Source organism: Lissotriton vulgaris, chromosome 4_2 (assembly GCF_964263255.1).
Source record: "Lissotriton vulgaris chromosome 4_2, aLisVul1.2, whole genome shotgun sequence".
Classification (NCBI taxonomy): Eukaryota; Metazoa; Chordata; class Amphibia; order Caudata; family Salamandridae; genus Lissotriton; species Lissotriton vulgaris.
The window spans coordinates 13,572,227-13,593,222 of record NC_141692.1 but is presented as its reverse complement, the minus strand read 5'-3'; the positions used below and the strand labels follow the sequence as shown (position 1 = coordinate 13,593,222).

Genomic DNA, 20,996 nt, shown 5'->3' with positions numbered 1-20,996 from the left:
TTAACATCCACCTCCGGACCATGTTGATCCTGAACACGCAAGGCAGCCATGGAAGGGGTGCTGAAGCACTTAGAGTAGAATGCCCCAAAAATGTTACCCCAGGTCTCACAATCTGTTACCTCTGGTATTAAGTCTTGCGGCATACTTATGGTTAGAATCCTGTGTTTCTCAACAGGAGTCGTATTAGAAATACTGCTTCCAGTTAGTCAAATTTCTCAGCAAGCCAAAAAGGCATATCATCCTTATCTTTGGTGTGCTTGCCCATAACCAAATTCACAATGACAGGTTTAATTTCCATCCCTGCAGGTCCAACAGGTTGCGCCGCAGCACTCACCACAAAAACAACTGCCATGCCTTCCAAGGTGACGCCAAACATCTGCAAATGATTGCGGATGGCCACTCTACTATGTTGTGGGATTTCAACGTCAGCCATGAGGACACAGTAGAGAAAAGACAATGCAAATAAAGTGTCGCTCAAACGGTTGTATTTCAAAGTAAGAACCTTTTGAACTTATCAAGCTTGAATATACCTATGTATATATAGGTAGGTTAATCAGTCACCAGCGTCAACCGGAAACAGTAGTGAGGTGTGGTGAGTATAAGCACTACTCGAGAGTCTCAAAATAAGACCACATAATTAGGTGTGCCACGTTGCGGGGATTTTGCTCATACACTGAACTGAGCACAGAGACCCAGGACCTCAGGGAATTATGGTATAACAAAAAACGTACCTTAGTACCTAGAACACCTAACCGACTAGCATCAGTGTCTCATTAGTTCTTAGTCCTAAAGCAAAGGTTCCAATGATTAGACAACTCAGAACATGCAACGTAGGTTACTCTCAGGAATGGTGGGAATCAAGAACACTCTTTTGTTATATTCTCATACCAGTCCACAACATGAGTAATTAGAGACATGGAAAAGTATATAGCTCTCTCTCCCTCTGGAAACAGATTTTCTCCAAGTGTTTAAATCATGCATGCAGTACAATATTAACCCCTTCCGTGCTGATGACGAGCCTAGGCTCGTCATGCAGCACGGTGCTCGTGTGCTGGTGACGAGCCTAGGCTCGTCATGAGCCGTGGAACGCTCACACGCGGGGCTAATTTCCCCGCTGTGCTGAGCGTTCCATTGCGCGGGCGTATTCATGACGAGCCCAGGCTCGTCACCAGCACACGAGCACCGTGCTGCATGACGAGCCTGGGCTCGTCATTAGCACAGCGGCGCCGTGCGCGGCCCCCCTCCCCCCGCGCTGTGGGGAAATTAGCCCCGCAGCGAAGGGGTTAAAGGCGCTCAAATTTCAGTTAGCCGCAGCTGTGTGCATGTTCTGTTTAGAGCGCGGGCCGATCAGGCTGAATAACAGCAAACATTGTTATGATAACCTTGGAGGCTTCTGCACTCACTGTGCAGACTAAGGTCGATGTAAGTCTAGGGATGTTGAAAACAAGCTGTTCTCATGTGAAGAATTTGAAGCAGCGTAACGTACAACAACAGTTATAAGCAGTGTCGTGAGCAAAAGAAGCAAAAAGGTAACTTGTTGTTTAAACTTCTAATAAGCCTATGCCAACATAGCAATGGTTGCAAGCAGCACCCTGCCTTCACTACAAGTTATCAGTTTCTGAAATCTAAGGATATACCCTAAATGTCTTTGTGTACACAGTGGACAGACGCAGAAAACCTCTATAAAGGTTCTTGCTTTAGGAGCTAGAGAGAAGGTGGTTTGCTGTGTTCATGTGGTCCCTCCTCTTTAATTACTGTTTCTCTCTCATAATTGTTTCAAGGTTTTAATTCGGTGACTGTAACATCTGTTTTTTTTCTTACAGATCTTCAAACACAGTGTGTGCCTTACTTGTCAATGAATGCATGGTGCAAATAGAAGATGGGGTCATTGCTGGAAATGGATATCAGGTGCACTGTTCCTCCCATGTACATGTGGAACAAGTTGTGCAAACTCCGCCTCGATGTCTCACCGCTGGATGGATCAACAAAGCCTGGAAACGGAAAATGTGATGGACTCTTTAGTATGAGATGCTGAGTCACATATTAGAACACACTGATCCATGAGAAGAAAAAAGGAGCAATAAATAAAACACTACGGGGCATATGTATCATCATTTAAGGAATCGCAAATTGCGATTCCTTAAATGCTATGTATGAAGAACCCAAGTTGTGCGAATTCTCATTAAGAAATCGCAAATTACCACCAACTTGAAGTTGGTGGTAATTTGCAGTTTCTTTCACAAATGCACTTTTTTGCGTTTGTAAAGGTGGAATGTGGTGCACATACATGCGCTTAAGGCATGCATGTGCGCCATATGAGCACACATGGACATTTCAGGGGTGCATCAGGGTGTCCTTGTGACACCCTTGCACCCTTGAAATTATTCTCAATTTGCGATTCTCAAATTGCGAATCGCAAAATGAGAATAACTTCACATTCAGAATGGGAAAGTATTCCTTAATTGCGATTTTCAATTTGCTAATCGCAATTAAGGAATATTAAGAAATCACAAAAAAATTGTGGATTTTTACATACATCCCTTTTTGCATTTCTCAAATAGCGATTTCTAAAAAATTGCTATTTGAGAATCGCCAATGAGGATGTTGATACATATGGCCCTGCATTTTTTAACTAATTTGCTACTGCGTAAAGGCTCGGCCAAAGCATTTCCCTTAATTAAGATGTATTCATGTAATCCTAAATCTTGCAAAAGACCCTGCTAGATGGAAGTGGGCATTCTTTGATTTTATGAATGTCCACCATGTATAAAGGCTGCTGGTGAAGAATCCTGCTCTGCTGAACACAGTTATTCAATGAAAGATTTGATGATTGCATGGTATTGTCACTGGGCTGTGGCTGAGAGAGTGGGACCAATGGTGTGGGTCATCAGTCGAGATGTTTGTCATACCTTGCAATTGATTGTTTACGTGTGCTTCAATTTTTCCACAGGTTGATGTATAAGATTATGTGTTCAGAAGGCCTGACAAAATCCCTGTTTCTAACACAAGTGGGTATTGAGTTTCAGGCCCCAAAAAAGATCTTGAAGTGAAGTGAAGTGAAGTGAGGATTTGTAAAGCGCGTTGGCTACCCAGGGGCGTCCCAGCGCTGTAGGAAGCTTGAGCTGAGTCAGAGAGGTGGGAAGGGGGAGCATAGTGAAGTTTTAAACCGGAGTTTTACTGAATAACCATGTTTTGAGATGCTTCCGGAAAGTGAGAAGGTTGGGTTCGGATCTGATGTGGAGAGGGAGGGAGTTCCAAATTTTGGCTAAGTTGTAGGAGAGCGATCGGCCACCACATCTGGCCTTCCTGATGCGTGGTACTGAGGCGAGATGGGAGGTCGCGGACCTAAGGGAACGGGTGGGCTGATAAGCTTTCATAAGGGTGGAATTGATGGAGGGGCCTGTTCCCCAGTAAGAGCGATGTGCAATGCACATGCTCTTAAAAACGATTCTGGCTCTTACAGGGAGTCAGTGAAGGTCTTTCAGTCTGGCTCTCACTGAAGTTCGGCGAGGAATATTCAGGAGGATTCTTGCCGCACAGTTTTGGATAACCTGGAGTCTATTAAGTGTGAGTTGGGGTGCTCCAAGGTAGAGGGCATTTCCACAATCGAGGCGGGAGAGGATCAGTCCTTGAACCATAATTCGTCTCGCGTGGAATGGAAGGAGAGGGAGAATCTTTCGAAGCAGTCTCATCAACCCGAAGCAGGTAGCAGCTAGCTTGGTGGCCTGAAAGGGTGTGGTCGAGCCAGATGCCCAAGCTCTTGATTTGCTCCTTGGGTTGCGGGGGATTACCTAGACTGAGAGGCCAGATGGGATCAATGGTTTTTGTGATGTTGTTACCAAGGAGCATTATCTCTGTTTTATCCCCGTTTAGCTTGAGACAAGAGCCGGACATCCAGGTAGCAACTGCTTCCAGGCATTTGTGTAGGCTATGATCGGAATTTAGGGGAGGGTCCAATGATACCACTAGCTGCGTGTCGTCCGCGTAGGAAACGATCTTCACCCCAAATGGGTGGACGACATCAGCTAGTGGGCGCAGGTAGACATTAAAAAGAGTGGGGCTCAGGGAGGAGCCCTGAGGCACTCCACAATTCAGATGTCTACTGGCAGAGGAAAAGTCCCTCTCAAAAACCCTAAAGGATCTGTCAGTCAAGAAAGATCTCATCCAGCTGAGAGCAGTCCCTGTCAGTCCTATTCCCTCAAGACGATGGAGTAGGATGTTATGATTGACAGTGTCGAAGGCGGCACTTAGGCCAAGTAGGACGATGGCCGTGGATCCACCATCGTCCAAGATCTTTCATGCTTCCTCCATCACTGCAACTAGTGCCGTCTCTGTTCCATGACGGGGCCTGAAGCTGGTCTGGGAGAGATCTAAGATGTTATTGACTTCTAGGAAGTCGGTGAGAACGGAGTTGACATGTTTCTCGAGGAGCTTACTGAGCCATGGTAAGAGGGAAATAGGACGGTAGTTGGCGGGGTTAGATTGGTCAAGATTAGGTTTTTTCAGCAGGGCTCTGACCATTGCTATTTTCCATAAAGGAGGGACAATACCAGTATGGAGTGAGGAGTTGAGCAAATCTAGGATGGTGGGCGAGATCAGATGTGTGATCAGAGTGAGAGTGCTGGGAGGAGCTGGGTCAGTAGGTGATCCAGATTTAACCTGTCCCATAAGTTTCTCCAACTTGGTAAGATCTAGAGGAGGAAAGCTGTTGAGATCGTGAGGAGGGGCTGTCGTACAACCTGAGTTGTCGAGATCTGTGGGTAGAGTGCCGGGGTGGGGGAAGGAAGAGATAATGGTTTCTATTTTCTGGTGGAAAAACTCAGCTATTTCCTCACAGTGGGTCTGAGTGTTGTTATGATGCTTCAAGGGTTCTGGAAGTTGCAAGAGGATTTTGGCTATTTTATAAATCTCTTTGGGTTTGGAAGCCGCATTCTCAATCTTGAGTTAAAAATATTTAGCCTGAGCTTGATGGATTTCTGTTTTGTAGTTTTTTATTGCTGTTCTATATCTAGATTTATCTGATGAGAGGTAGCTAAGGCGCCATTTCCTCTCCAGACGTTTACATACACGTTTGGCCTCTCGTAGTTCATTTGTGTACCACGGGGCTGTAGGATTGCCCCGCTAGTGGTCGGAGCTTTTTAGTGGTAGGACTGTGTCAAGAGAGCTGGTAATCCATAGGTTGTAGGTATCATTGTCGTGGGCGGGAAAAGATGTGTTGGTGGGTTTGGTACTTTGTAGGAGAGTCTCCCACTCGGATAGATGGAGTTTAGACCAGTTACGTGATCGTTGCGTCGTCGGAGGTTTAGGGAGGGGGAGATAGGGCAGGGTCCAGGTGATCGCGATAAGGAAGTGGTCCGACCAGGGAAGGGGGGAAGAGTTTCCGATGTGAAGGTTATTACAGTTGCTGAAGACGGGGTCCAGGAGATGACCCTTTAGATGGGTAGGCCCAGTGACACGTTGGTGCAGTTCAAGGGCGCTTAGGCCTAAGGATAGCTCAGTTGCTGTAGAGTCATTTGGGTCATCCAAGTGGATGTTAAGGTCACCTAGAATAGTAAAGTTTGCAGCGCTAACTGCAAGGCTTGCCGCTATCGCGGTGAGGTCTGTTAGAAACTGCCTTAGTGGTCCAGGAGGGCGATATATAAGCATACCCGAGAAGGTATGTGTGGCACTGAATTTTATGAAGAAAGAAAGGCATTCGCAGTCTGGGAAGTCTACAAGGGTGCTGGTGACAATAAAATCTGATTTATAGATTATAGCTAGGCCACCGCCGATACCCTTTTTCCGGTCGAGGCGAAGTATTTGATAGCCAGGTGGAAGTGCTTGCACCAGGTCAGGTTCTGAGTGTTCCTGTAGCCAGGTCTCCGTTGCAAAAAAGACATCTGGGCTTTTCTCCTTTAATAATAGTGAGATTTCCGCAGAGTGCTTGGGAAGCGAACGGCAGTTAAGCAACAGCATAGAGAATGATGTAGGATTCTTCATGCCATGAGAGTAACAAAAGCCGCACTGATTACAGGCGGAATGTTGGATGGAGGGGTCCCATGTGTGTAGACAGGATAGGCCAACTGTTTGGTTTAGTTGGCGAAGTGACTGCGAGTTATAGGTTATGGTCTGGCTTGATAGTTGGCCAGGGGGGGTGGCCCCTGGTCCCTGTCGGTCGCGGGCGAGCGCAGACGGGCTTGCCTTAGGCGCGCCTTCGGCGCGCAAACGTCGCGCCCGCTGCGCTCTTGTTTATCTTTTCTGCATCCTTCACCCCAACTCAGGACCAAAACAGGGATTGTCCCCCAACTTCCCTTTGTATACTCTAGTAATAGCCTTGGGGTAAAGCAGTGATGATTAGCTTCAACCTCCATGGCCAATCATACTCCAGAGTGTCCTCTTGTATACTCTAGTAATAGCCTTGGGGTAAATAGTTATTTACCGTCGGAATTTCTATGCAGTAAGTACAATTAAATAACTCAATCGGAAAAAAAGAGGCAAAATCCGTGGTAGCTGAGTTTAAAAGTGGTTTTATTCCATAAAATGGAATGGTTCGAACCAGGTATATCATATTCCTTTCACCATCAAGGATCAGGAAGGGATAGCACATATTTTTTTGACAGCGTACATTATTTATAGTAAATCCATATGATGGTGACGAATACAGAAGGCGGAACAGCTGAGAGAAACGAGATAAGAACACATGTGCGTAACAGAAAGGCGTGCACGAGGGCGTACACGGAGGTGTGCGCTAGAAACGTCACATGAAAGTGTCACAAGTGGGTGGAGACATAGCGGAATCTTGCAGTGTCAGCAGAAATCTGTAGCAAGGATGCGCGCGCAGCAGCATGACGTGTGACAGGCGTAAGGCTGGAGGGTGCAGGGGACTTGACATTTAACACTAGAGGAGAGGGACAGAAGTCTGGCATGTCAGATCGACTTGTTCCTAAATCATACCTGATATCTTGTGTTTGGGGAACTACGCTATCTAGAAGGAAAGGTCTCTTGGGCAGAGGCTACTCTATACTGACTGCTAATGCGTGCATATGTGACTACGTGTCTACGTGTAATGCGAGGGGCCATGGGCCTACCATGGTAACAGGAGCAATGAATTACTTGCATGGAGACAGAGAGGCCGGGCCCTTTGCTCTGCAGCCGGGAAATGTTTATCTATTCTGCTAGACTGGAATGTGTTTTCGAGGAGCTGAACTCGGCTATACTGATAACTTGAAGGCAAAATACTGTCTTTGGCAGGCAAGCAGGCCGAGCCGGGCACCGCTCGCCACGCAGGGAGTAGAACAGAGGTCAGGAATGCATCCCACGTTGCAGCTTTCAGGTAGAGAACAGAAAGGGCTCGATGGCAGAAATCAGGGCCTAGCTCCGCGGGGCTAGGAAAACGTGGAAAGGCACCATGAAAAGACGTTGGCACGGCATACTTAGGAACTGAATTATCGACCCATTCATGGCGGATCTGAAAGAGGACATGTTAACGTTTGACGCAAATGTGTTTGCGTTCTCATAGCAGGTCGAGGAGGGAAGTGACATGCACTTTAAGCTCGTACATGGAGACGGTGGGGTTCACGTTAGGGGACACAATGGGCCATAAAAATTCATATTACCTCACTTTAATAATAGTGAGATTTCCGCAGAGTGCTTGGGAAGCGAACGGCAGTTAAGCAACAGCATAGAGAATGATGTAGGATTCTTCATGCCATGAGAGTAACGAAAGCCGCACTGATTACAGGCGGAATGTTGGATGGAGGGGTCCCATGTGTGTAGACAGGACAGGCCAACTGTTTGGTTTAGTTGGCGAAGTGACTGCGAGTTATAGGTTATGGTCTGGCTTGATAGATGGCCAGGGGGGGTGGCCCCTGGTCCCTGTCGGTCGCGGGCGAGCGCAGACGGGCTTGCCTTAGGCGCGCCTTCGGCGCGCAAACGTCGCGCCCGCTGCGCTCTTGTTTATCTTTTCTGCATCCTTCACCCCAACTCGGGACCAAAACAGGGATTGTCCCCCAACTTCCCTTTGTATACTCTAGTAATAGCCTTGGGGTAAAGCAGTGATGATTAGCTTCAACCTCCATGGCCAATCATACTCCAGAGTGTCCTCTGGCACAGCAAGAATTGTGCCACACTGTTTTAGCAGTGAAAATAGGTGGGTGTGATTCTCACATATTTTGACTCTGCTGAATTCTGCTGGCTTACATATAACCTCAGCGAGGTTCTGTGGAGTACAGTCCATGGCCATAGGCAGGTTGTGCTGCTGAAGCTGTGATTTAGTGCCAGGAATGTGTTCCATGCTGAAAAGTCAGCACAAAGGGCACCAATGGCGCACCAGAGTGTGCAGCAACTTGAGATGATTTTGGTGCAGAGCTGCAGTCTTCTGACTATGAAGCACAAATGGTGGTAGCCTTCTGCATTAGAAAAAAGTCACTGGATCTGAAATCGCACTAGAGACATTAAATTTTGGGGGAGTCTTTCAATCTCTTGACACTGCTACCCAGACCAGAGGTTGCCTCGGGATGAGGCTGGCATATAGCACAATATTGAACAACCGATGACTATGCCATAACGCTGATAATGGGCGGACAACAGATATATACCACATTTAAATCTAAGCGTTTATGAGGGTGCTTCAACTATAACCAATGGTTATGAAGCTACAAGTGTCCATTCCTCCTTTTGATAACTCGGACATTAAATCTTGCTCAACAATTTACCGTTCTGAAGCCGTACATGAGAAGAAATTCTGCCATGCAGTGATTGTCAAATTTGGCCAAAACTCATCATTACAAGAGCAGCATGAGTCACTAAAATTCCACCAATTTTGTCAGTGTTACAGAATATTTCGCTCACCCCTAACTGGTAACTGTCTCATCAGGCACAGGTTCCTTGGTTGGCTGTTGACTGACATTGTGAGCTTGGATGCACTTTCCATCCTTTCACTGCATTCACGCTGTAGAAATCATAAAGACTTAGACATGTGGCTTCAAGCCACCTCTTTATACACTCTTTCTTTGATCAGATACGTGAAAGAATAGAGATGTCACACACACACAAAATATTTGTGAAAGACTGTATATCACCTACCTTCCAGACAGTTGCGGAAGCTGTGCTTGGAAGTGATATTGTACGGTGGTGTGTCATAGTCCTTCCATTGTAGCACGTCTTCCACTTGCTGAGCGGAGGGCAGATGGCTGTTGTTGGGGTCTGCACCAGGGTTCCTATGTAGAGGCTCAAAACTGCACTTATCTTCTGCGACTGTGCAATACTTATCAGGGTAGCTAAACCCACTGCATATACTCTGGAAATGGTATGGAAGGAAGGCAAATTAAATGTTGTAAAGTCATAAGAAGAGAGGGCTGTAATGTATGATGTAGTACATGTTAGACATTTGTGTAGCTCTACTTCATATGCCATAGACATCTCCTCCGCACAAAGACTCATCACTGTGGACCTCTTGGTGATCTTGTAAAAAACAGGGCCACAAAGTCCATAATTACCTGATCATGGGTCCTTGTGGGCCTATTAAAGCAAACACAAAGAGACAACGGACGGAGCGCTGAAACTTTACAGACATTCACCCCCAGTCACAGATCTGGGTTGAATCCATCAAAGGTCTGTAGCTCACTTCACCTACTCAGGTCAGACTAAGCCATATGCAAATCAGTCTTGACCCTGTGCCTCATGGGAACAGTCCAGCCCAAACTGCTAAGCTCAGAATTCCCTGGATTGGACACAATAATTGAGCAAGGACACAACTCCGAAAACCATTCAGATAACAGCCCATTTTACTTCACCTAGGAGGCCTTTGAAGGCCATCCGTGCATGCAGGTAAAGGGTTTAACATGCCAACTTTTTTCCCCTGAAAAGAATGAAATTAACTGCTCTGAGTATGCATACATTTGGCAAAAGAATTTCAAACACTGAAATCAGTCAGAGGGATGCAACAACTCACTTTACTATGTAAAGTGGTCGCATTGTGAAATTTAAAAACGTACATTTCCAGCAGAGGTTTGTGTGTGAATTTCAAGTTCTGGCATGCTTAGGCGCTACCACTGCATTGTTTGTAGCCATAAGCTAGTGTGCAAGATGGTCACATGCTACCTTATGTTTACATTTAGATGAGAGAGGATCGCTATGCTGTAATGTGACATTAAGTTGCAAGTTGTGACTAACCAAAATATACAATCGAGTTGTGTTGATTCATTTTCTGAGCGAATCAATGTACTGGTTAGACCATTACAAGTCACCACAGTAAGGCACCAAACACACGCATTCATCCGCACTGTGAAGAGGTTGAACAACAGCACAAAGAACACAGAGAAGATGCTAATGCAGTACACACAGAAAGAACAAACAAGCACAGTGAAAGAGGATGAGAAACAGCTTGAAGGACTCTGAATAAGGACTAAGGCAGCCTGCACAGAAAGAATAAAGAACCACTCTTCCTCTGAAAACAGAAGAAGGATAAAAAGTGAATACTAACAAAAAAGCAGAAAAGTTAATAAAAGAAAGGTGTCCAAGATTTATGTGTTTTTTGGATCACTGTGCTCAAAACAACTGAAACAAGAATTACAGCCCTGTTTGTAGAAATGTAAATCTGAGTTCTAGGCAACAGAGCAGTTCTCTTGGACAAGGAGTAAGTATTCCCTTTTGCAGTTGCTAAAAAGTGGAAGGCTTCAAGTACTTTTGCACAGCTCCCTGGAACTGAATAACTTACAAAAAGGAGCGACAAATAAGACATATTAATTTCTTAAAAGTAATTTAAAAAGACAAATGAACACCAATGTGTGGGCTTGTAGCCCAAAAAGTGTATACAACAGGTCTTGAAAACACAGCACAAACAACGTGTAGGCTTTGTTTGATGTTAGATGTTATGATGGAACATTTTTGTGAACAATCTTGTTTATCTCATTAGATGAAGAGTTGTATGTTGTGACATAAATCAATAAGTTGGATTCAGATGTTTGATTTGTCTCCAGTTATACTGCCCTGAGTGTGTTCCTAGATCTCTTGCATGCCCTATTAATGATGTTTTTGGGATAGGCTTGTTGCCTCAATTTTAAGCTTAGTTTGCCTGCGTGGGATGTTGAAGTCATGTGCTGACCCAGGATACTTTGCACACATGTGTGAGATGACCTGCATGTTGATGGAGCTGTAGTGTTTGCGATTCTTAAAGATGTGTTCACTTGCCTGTGGTTGAATGAGGGCAATGTCGGTGCCATCAATATCTCCCACAACATTTGAAATGCCTACCATGTCATAGGACTCCCCTTAATAGCTGCCAATTCATCCCTCCTCTGGAAGTGGACACATCTGTCCTTGTAAAGCATCAGTGCTGACAGGACGTCACACAACACCATGCCGAATATGGGTCGTGCCATACCAACGGCACTGGCCACAGTGTACAAGAAAGAACCAGTGGTGAAGAAATGCAGTGCAGCCATAACCTTCAATGTAGCAGACGATGCAGCCGGATAGATTCTTTTGGGCTTTAAATGGGGCTCCAACTGGGCATATAATTTCCGTAGTGTGCGGCGATCCAAAGAGAATTTCTGAATGATTTTAATGTCCTCCATCATCGCCAGGTCGGGGACAGGTCAAAAGATGGGTGGTCTCCTCCTACGGAGTCAGGGTACAACAGCATGGGCTGAGTTATAGATGAGATGTGGTGCACAGCTTACCCAAAGACTTGCACAACCACTACATTGACAGGACTCATTGTTACCTGAAATGCACACGTGACATGCATGCAGACATTGTTTTTCTTCACTCACTTGATATACTAACACTACAACATTCAGAGAGGTCCATGTGTAAAGCATATAGTACACTGCTACATCAAGGATGAGCTGCCCTGTGGTTAGATGGCACAGCACTTGTGTTTCCTAGCATCAAAGCAGTGTAGCAGTGCATGACTGCAAGCTTTTGTCCCACAATACACAACACATTATGAGATGAGGACAGTGAGTGTCATATATAAGTATGTGAGCAAAATCCGCTCTGCTCGCAAAATTTGCGAATTTTCGGCAATTTCGCAATACTCGAATCTCTCTAAATTGCCGAAAAATTTGCGAACTCGCGAGTGGGCAATTTTTTTTTTTGGACCCAGGAAGCAAAGTTACTGCAGGTGCTTGAGTTGCAGCTAGCTTTATAACCATTTTAGAATCGCACCTGCAAGCTGCCAGAGTGCTTGCTTGAGCCATTCTAAAATGGTTACAAAGTCACCTGCCTTAACTCTGTAAGTGCTTCCTGTGGGCCAACAATTAAACCTCAACAGGAAGCACTTACAGATATAAATAAAGCAGGTGCCCGAGTTGAAGCTCAAATTCAGTAACGTTTTAATCAGCCCAAAAGCATTACTGAGCACGGTTGAGGCTGGGTAAGTGTGCTTTAACCCAAATATTTGCCGTTGAAAATTAGCTGTAATTCCAGAGGGAGGTATTTGCATCCCTCAGTTTCTCGAGCGCAATCCCCATTCCTGTGACCAGGAGGCTTCTTTCTCCTCACCTGCTGCCCTGCTTGCTCTCTGACCCTTTATACACAAGAGGCATGTTGACATGCATAGAAGCCCTGCACCACACACTAGCAGTATCAAACGTCTTCCTGCCTTTCCCAACTATGATGGAAAACTCACTCAAGGGACCTCAGCGCCTTTTGACGCGGTGTCAAAGTTACAGGCACACATGGTCAGGGGAGACAAATCTTCTGGCCTTTTATGCAGCTGCAGTGTAGGAAAAGCACCATACATATAGCCAACGAGGTAGCACTTACTGATTAGCCAGTAGAAAGTACTCCAGTTGAGTAGAAGGAAATCGCAAAAAAATCAGCGATTTCACTGGAAAATCCGCTCATTCGCAGACTTTATTGCAATTTCGCATGAATTCGCGGACCGCAGATTCGCAAAATTCACCCATACTTAGTCATATGGGCAATGAAACATGTATATTTAGCATGGTGGACAGACACATGTGGACAGTATGGGGTCAGTCCTGCGTGAATGTGTGTGGAATTTGCATAGCAATGTTCACCTGAATGAGGCACAAATGCACATGGATTGTGTATACATGTCCACATGGCTGAAAATTACCGATGATGTTGGTCAGAGGTTTGCTTTCTTTGTTCTATATGTGCACTCCTATGGAATGTGTGGTAACATTTACAAGCAAGGCAGCTATGCACAGTGCATGCCACCTGCACCCCCACACCAGTACGTGTGTTGGGAATGCTAGGGATCACAAGTATGTTGATTTGCAGACAATGACACCTCTGATTGTCTGCCTATATCACTGGCCTTTGACATGCCGACCCCTGGCCAAGAGAGGACAGTAAGATGTCAAGGGATATACGAACGATGTTTACAGGTTGTTTGTTTCATTGCACAACATTGGTACAGTGTAAGAGATCTTTGTCCTTATTGACTCCTTCCCTCATTTCGGTCCATGCAGGCAATGTGGCATGACTACGTATGTACTTTAACTATCCTTTTCTTAGACATGCCATGTGTGTGGGGACATGACTCCAGGGTCACATGCTGTCATACCTTCAAAGTGTAGTGACCAGCTGGTCGCTGTTCTTGTTGTTCTGATGTACCAGCCACACCCAGTGGACTCGCTTTTCCCCCACCCCACAGCCACCCAGCACAGGCGTCACTGGACATGTGACCATGACAACAAATGGGGCTGGACGCACTTACCCTGAGCCAGTTCTCCTATTCATGTACGGTGTATATGTGGTTATTTTATATGCATGAGGGCCTTATGCCCCACAACATTACACATGGGTGCACTAATCACTATGAGAATGAGCCATCAGCCAATAGGAGCCTTCGGCGTACATATTTTGATATTGCGGCAAACGCGCTCTGCAACTGCAGGGCTCAGCATTGGCCCAAATTGCCTTCAGGGGCACCGAGGGTCATTCTTGGAGAGTGGGTAGTCCTCGCACTTTGCATTCAGCAGGTTGCCACATTCATTGTGGTGCTTCAATGCTTGCTGGGAGTTGTAGTTGTTCAGAGGTTGCATGTGTGGAGAGTGGAGATATTTGGTACGTACCTCTGTTGTTGGGCCCACAAAGCGATACCAAAGGGGATGATGGACATAGGGGCATACCCTGCCAACATAGGGCGAACAAAGCAATACCAAAGGGGAGGATGGACGGAGCATTTGAGCAAATCAAAAACTCACCCCTTGTCAACTGATCTGGGTTTAATTCATCATCATTCTTTATCTCACTCCACCACCCCAGTTCAGTTCTCCATGCCACTGGACTCAAGCTATCCAGGCTGATGAGGGCTGAAAGCTCAAAACCGGTCCTAGGATGCTTGTTTTCAGTCCAGAGAGGACCTGGCTTGGCAGTTTGGGCTGGGCTGTTCCCATGGGGCACAGGGTCAACACTGATTTGCATATGGCTGAGTTCAAACTGGAATTTGATGGATTTAGGCCCAGATCTCTGTACTGGGGTGAATGTATGACAATGTTCTGCATTCTGTCCATCAACTTTTGTTTTGACATTTGTCACCCCGAGTGGGACAGATATGCTCAGACGTGAGTCCCGTGCTCTCCATGCCACTGCAATCAAGCTAACCTGGCTCATGAGGGCTGAAGGCCTTACACTGGTCCTAGGATGTGTTGTTGGGTGCAACAGTGTCTTATTTGCCAGAGGTGCAGCATGCCGGCTCTGGTGGTTTAGATGGGTTCTGTATCGGTTCTTCCTCTCCGTTGTTCTGTTTCTACCATCCGCAACGTGGTGTTTTTTATGCGGCGGTGGGAAGGACTGTTTGAAACATCGTAATCTGATTGGCAGATGGAGCGTGTTTCCCCACGCCAGTCCTTCTCTGTTTTCTCTATCCATCAGCCTTGCGTATACAAAAGACGTGCAGAGCCTGAAAGACTGCGGCGGATGGAAAATGGCCTCTGTTTGACCATTGTAACTAGGTAATCGCAATGTCCATGCCACAGGGGTGGGTTGAACCTTTTCTGTCATTTTCACTAGTGCAGATGGGCTTCTGTATGTCCTCGTAATTAGCCCCTAATTTTGTTAATTTTAAATAGGTTGGAAACCTTTTATCCATGTCACACAGCAATGGTAATGTATCAACAAATGACACAGAATACAGAAATAGAGTCAGACAGGGCTCTTGGGTGTGCTTACAAGTGACACTCTTTCTTTCATTGTATAGCCCCGGGTGATATTGGTCATGACGATTATGGATATTTGGTTTGTAAACTAGTAAGTACTTTGAAGTTATTTTCTCCAAGTAATGTAATCCGCTGCCCTCCAGAGTAAAGGGCTGCCTATCAGCAATGGTAAGTGGTGAATTTAATTAGACACATACTTGACTTCTTTTATGATACAATTTAAGTTTCAAGAGATTCCTATGAGCTAAAATATGATCAATTGTGTATTGCAGTGGGGGAGCATTGGGCTGATTCTCTCACATGAACAACAGTAAAGAAAACCATCCCATTGTAGACACATTTTGTTTTACCCCTTTGATTATACATGATTTGCCGATCAGTGCACACATTCATGGACACACATACACATCATTGCAAGTTTCCAAACAAACAGGCAGAGTTGTGTATTTACTTTCCAATTGGCGAAGTACGAGGTAGAAGTCAGCAAGCCCTGGGAATTGCTCTTGCCCATCATGTCCTCCGTGCAGATGCTGCATGTCTGGCCATCCATGCTCCAGTCATAGTACGGAATGGCAAAATCATGGTCATGGGTCAAAATCTGCATTTCCCTCTCAAAAAACAGGAGGTACCACCGATGCCAAGAAGGGAAGTTAGGGCCTTCATGGGCAAGGGTTATGGTCCCATAAAACATATTATTTTCTAGGAATGGTGCAACGGAATAAGAGTGTATAGATGCTATGACATCATACACTGTGGCTTCAACAAAGCGGAAGGTGTTTCTGTCAAGCCTGTTGCCAGTAACGAGAATTTTATATCTTGCACTTGTTTTCAACTTTGCAAGGCTCAGATAACTGAAAAATTTCAATCTCTCTTGACGAGAGAGCTCACGGATATCCCTCCTGATGATGGTCTTCTTCTCAGTGCACTTGTCTCCATAGAAGCCAAACTTACATTCTCCACAGTCAAAACCACTGTAGTTCCCATTGCAGACACAAACACTGTCGTAGTACTCATGCGGCCAGTCTAAGCGGTCATCATTAATCAGAGTGAAGCTCCTCTTCTCTGAATATGTATGGTGCAGGAACCTGCAGAGTCCTCTACCTGAGTCTACCCCACACATGCTGCCATCTTTCCACTTAGGGCAGCAGTGCCTGTCCTTGAGGGCCTGGGTAGTAGTGCAGGCAGTGGGGAACTGTCCCATGACCCCACCAAGGAACAGAGGGAGGAGCACAAGAGAGAACAGCATGGTTTCCAAAGATCTTTGATGATCTAGGGTCTGCCTGGGGAGGAAAAGAAATGTAATGAATTCCATGTTACCCAGCTGTGGAAGGCATGAGTTCAAAAAAAGGTATATGGGCATGACATAGGACATTAGTGCAATAACAGCATGAGCTTCACTAATAGAGGAGCCTGGGTCTCCTACTTCTGCCTGCTATGACCTGAGTCATTCCTGATAATGGCTTGGTGGCAATATGTACCCTGGTCTTTTGATCAGACACCATCTATTCTTTCTGAATGTACATGGACTTGTGTGCTGAGAAACAGAAACCAGGAGAAGGAAATAGAATATTAAAGTTTGAGAATGATAAACATTTTTGACCCCTGCCTGCAGGCCAGGTCGCTCCCCACACCGCACAGATCCACCTGTGTGCCCGGGCCCTCTCCCTCCACGCTCCCGCTGCTGATGTGAGTTTGAGTCTCTCAGAGCCTGGTTGCTCCGGGGCTCTCACCTGTGCTTGCTCTTTAACTGCGTATTGTGCTCTCACTTGTAATTGTTTTTTTCCCATTTGTATCCATGCTGTATCTTTTGTTGTTGGAATTTTACCCTCACCCCCAGTTTTTAATTCTGTGCCCAGTTGCTCCCGCCTTTGCCCCTGCCACCCCGGCCCCTCACCAGCTAATTCACCACAATGCTCCCGCCTCCCAGCTTATCCTCCCTCCATCCCCGCCTCAAATGGCGGCAGCGGTGTGGCCACGCAGCAGACACGCAGATTGGGCGAGCCGCTGGCGCACCAAAGGCATGCCAAAGGCAAGCTCGTCTGTGCCCGTCCGCGCCTGGACCGCGCTGGAACCCCTGGACCCCGAGGCAGCCACAACACCAAATTGAACTACGACTCCAGCACCCTCCACGCACTCAACACTGGCCGAGAACACAACTGCTACCGGGCCACCCCAAAGCGCACCCAAGGGTTGGAACTGCAGCGTCACCAGCATCTGGCCCGCCAAACCATCAACCAGAGAACCCAATCACCTCCGATGCACCCTCCTCAACACCCGCTCCGCTCGCAAGCACAACATCAAACTCTGGGATTTCCTAGACTCCGACATCGCCTTCCTGATGGAGACCTGGCTGAACACCACCTCGGCACCAGACATCGCAATAGCCATCCCAGAAGGCTACAAGATCTTCCGCAGAGACCGCATCAGTGGAGTGGGAGGGGGAATCACCATCATCCACAAGAACACCCTCCTCTCAACCAACACCGACGACACCCTCACCACTGCCGAGCACATGCACTTCCATAACCACACCAACCCCAACACCACCCTCAGAGGTACACTCATCTACAGACCACCCGGACCCCGACCACAGTTCAGCGACACCATCACCGACCTCATCAGCACCCACACACACGCCTCAGTGGACTACATCCTCCTCGGGGACCTTAACTTATTTTATTTATTTATTTAAACTTATAAGGCGCACGGCTACCCGCCGTGGGTTTCCGGGCGCCAAAGGATAGACTGAAGAAGAAAGAACTACCAGGCATCAAGAAAGTTGAAGCTACCAAAGGACTGTTCAAAGTTATTGCTGGAAAGCCAAGTTTTTAAACCCTTGCAAAACCGAAGGAGATCTGTTTCCAACTTCCACCTCGAAAACAACAACGACGCCAACTCCACCACCCTGATCGACAACCTCGCCAAACTCAGACTCAAACAGCTTGTGACGACACCCACCCATGATGTTGGACACACACTGGACCCCATCTTCTCCGCAAGTCCCCACGTCTCCTTCAACCACACCACCGAACCCCATTGGACCAACAACAGAGGCGTCCACTTCACCTTCAGGAAACCCACCACACACCACCGCACCCAACAGATGCCATGCCGCAGGACCAACTGACCACCACCTTTGCCTTGGGACCACCCTCCGACCCCACAGGACCCCGACACCACCACCATCAACCTCACACAGTAGGTAAATAAACGGCGCCAACACCCTCGCACCACTCAGGACCCCAGCCACCAATCACACCAACAAGAAATCCACATGGTTCAACGAAGACCTCCGGACCTCCAAGCGCACCTGTCGGAAGCGGGAGAAGAGCTGGCTCCTTAACCAAAAACCAGACAGCTACACAGCCCACAAGAATGCAACCCGCAGACACCACCAACTCATCAGGACCGCCAAGAGTACCGCCTTCAAGGACCACCTAGACAGCAACACACAAAACAGCTAAGAGCTCTTCAACATCGTGAAAGAACTCTCCAACCCCAGCTCCAACTTGATCTCATCGAAATCATTCAAATACAAAACAAACAACGTTCTAACTCGAGATAATGCAACATGTGCCAACAGAAGGGAAACTGTTCTCTATGAACATACAATGTTCTGATCAAATTTAACTTTCAAGAATTCAATTCCATTTCTATTTTGATATTTCACAAAATCAGCAACTTTCCCCATTGCTCAATTCATTAAATCTTCTTCTACATTCAGATTACGCCTCAAAATTACCCGCCAGTTTAAACATACATTTATATTTTTTTCTAAAGCCAGCAGTTTTTGATACAGACTTTTTCAAAGAATCCAATTTAGTCTGTAGTTTTTCTGAAAAAAGAATTGTTATTCATTGATGCTCGATTTTATCCATAGGTTAAATGTGGACTATTTCTTGATTTTCCATTTTCATAAGCTATCTATTAAATGTATAACACTCTAGGCATTAAGCAAACTATAGACTTTTTTTCATTTTCTTTTACGTTACTTCTGCTGGTGTGTTTTCATTTGTAAACAAGTACTTTAGTAAACAACTTTGAAAACTTTGAAAAGTTTGTTTGCCATGTTTGCCATCCTTACATCTTTTAGAATATTTGCATAATCTTCATCTTTTGTTTGTCACATATTCTGAGTGAATTTTTTATATTCAAAATGTAACCACAGATTCACATTTCCAATACTTCCCAAATATTTCTTAGTGTCTTAATGTAGAAGAGTTTTAAACACTGGTTCTCCTTTTACAGGGGTTAGTTGTAGCAGATCTCCAAATACAATTACATGTTTTCCTCCAAAGAGAACGTCATAATCTGTTTTTAATACCTGTTGCATTCTTAGGTGTACAAAAGCAAGCATTAAGTATGAGACCATGCTCACCTCATCAATAATTAAAAGTTTCATTTTCTTCAGCACTCTTGACACTTCATAAGAAGCTTCTCCAGACACCTTCTGCTATTCTAATTTATTATCATGCTCAAATGGTAACATCAGTAATCTAAGCAAAGTAACTCCTTTAACATTGTGTGCGGCTAATCTATTTGGAGCTGTTACCACACAACATGCATGCGAACCAATAGTTTTTTGAAGATAACTGGTCAAAACCTTAATGAAAACATGTTTACCTCTCCCAGCTTGACCACTGATGTACATCAGAAGATTTTAAAAAGATGAATACACATTATTTTTTTCATGCAACAAACCATGTTCTATCTGTTCTCTCACTTGTTCATATATTTCTTTATGTTCAACATTTAGTTGTTCTACGTTTTGTAATATAATTCATATTCTCCTCGAGGGCTTGTTGCATTGCAATTTCAACTTCATGAGTATCTTGAGAACTTTCATTAGTTATTTCAGCTGTAGTAGTCTTTTCCTGTTCAACTTAATTGTTCAACATTCTTAAATATGTACGGAAAATTGTACATTCAATGCTATCTTTACATGTATTAAAAGAATCTTCATAGCAGTCAAAGTCTCCAAGTAATTCACGTTCACTATGCCATGGTTTAAAGAGTTGGAGAAGTGCTAAATAGTAAAATTGTCACTTATCTAATCACAAACTAAAACTCAACGGAGGAAAGACCGAACTGCTTCTGTTTTGTAAACACACTGCTTTATGGGGCCCTCAACATTGGCCACCTCAGATGGGTTCCACACCCTCTCCCTCCGAAACCGCTCGCAATCTTGGCATCATTTTTGATGACCAAATGTCTATGAAACAACAAGCGGTCAGAGTTGCAGTCACTTGTTTTACCATCCTCAAGTGGCTCAGGAAAATCATATGGATGCTCCCCCAGGACACACAAAAAACCGTAGTCCAGGCCCTAATCACAACTAGACTGGACTACGGCAACATCTTGTACCTGGGAGCCTTTAAAGAAGTCACTAGGAAACTTCAAACAGTACAAAACGAAGCGGTTAGACTCCTCAGCAAACTGCCCAAAAAATCTCCCACCTACTCTGGTCTATGTAGTCTTCACTGGCTTCGAATCGAAAGCCGCACAAAGTTTAAAGCCATGTGTTTCATGCACAGAATTAAGGCAGGCAAAGCACTATCCTACCTAAGCACCCTTGTTCATCAATATTGCCCCCCAAGAACCCTACGCTCCTCATGCCAACATAAGTTTCAGGTACCTAGGATAAACAGAGCAAGAATGGGTGGACGTTCCTTCTCATACCTTGCCCCTTCTCTTTGGAATTCTCTCCCCATCCAGCTCCGCACGGACAAATGCTACCTCCAATTCCGTAGGAACCTAAATACATGGTTGTTTAACCAATAACCCTCTTACAGGCCCCTCTGTCCCCCTACTGTATTTTTCGCTCAAAATGTCTCTAGCGCCGGGAAGCCTCAGGGTAGCTGCGAGCTCTATAAAAATAAA

The 20,996-nt window shown here is 45.6% G+C and overlaps 1 protein-coding gene across 1 annotated transcript in view; it reads right to left on the bottom strand.

Moving 5' to 3' along the window:
* The window catches only part of LOC147718132 (tyrosinase-like), a 42,287-nt gene extending 25,925 nt beyond the window's left edge, over positions 1-16,362 (bottom strand). Inside the window, exons 1-3 of the mRNA XM_086919205.1 lie at positions 15,568-16,362; positions 9,064-9,277; positions 1,850-1,991 (exon numbers count right to left, since the gene is read on the bottom strand). Of these exons, the coding sequence (XP_086775331.1) occupies positions 1,850-1,991; positions 9,064-9,277; positions 15,568-16,362 (1,151 nt within the window). The remainder of the gene's footprint in view (positions 1-1,849; positions 1,992-9,063; positions 9,278-15,567) is intronic.
* Between the last annotated feature and the right edge of the window lie 4,634 nt (positions 16,363-20,996).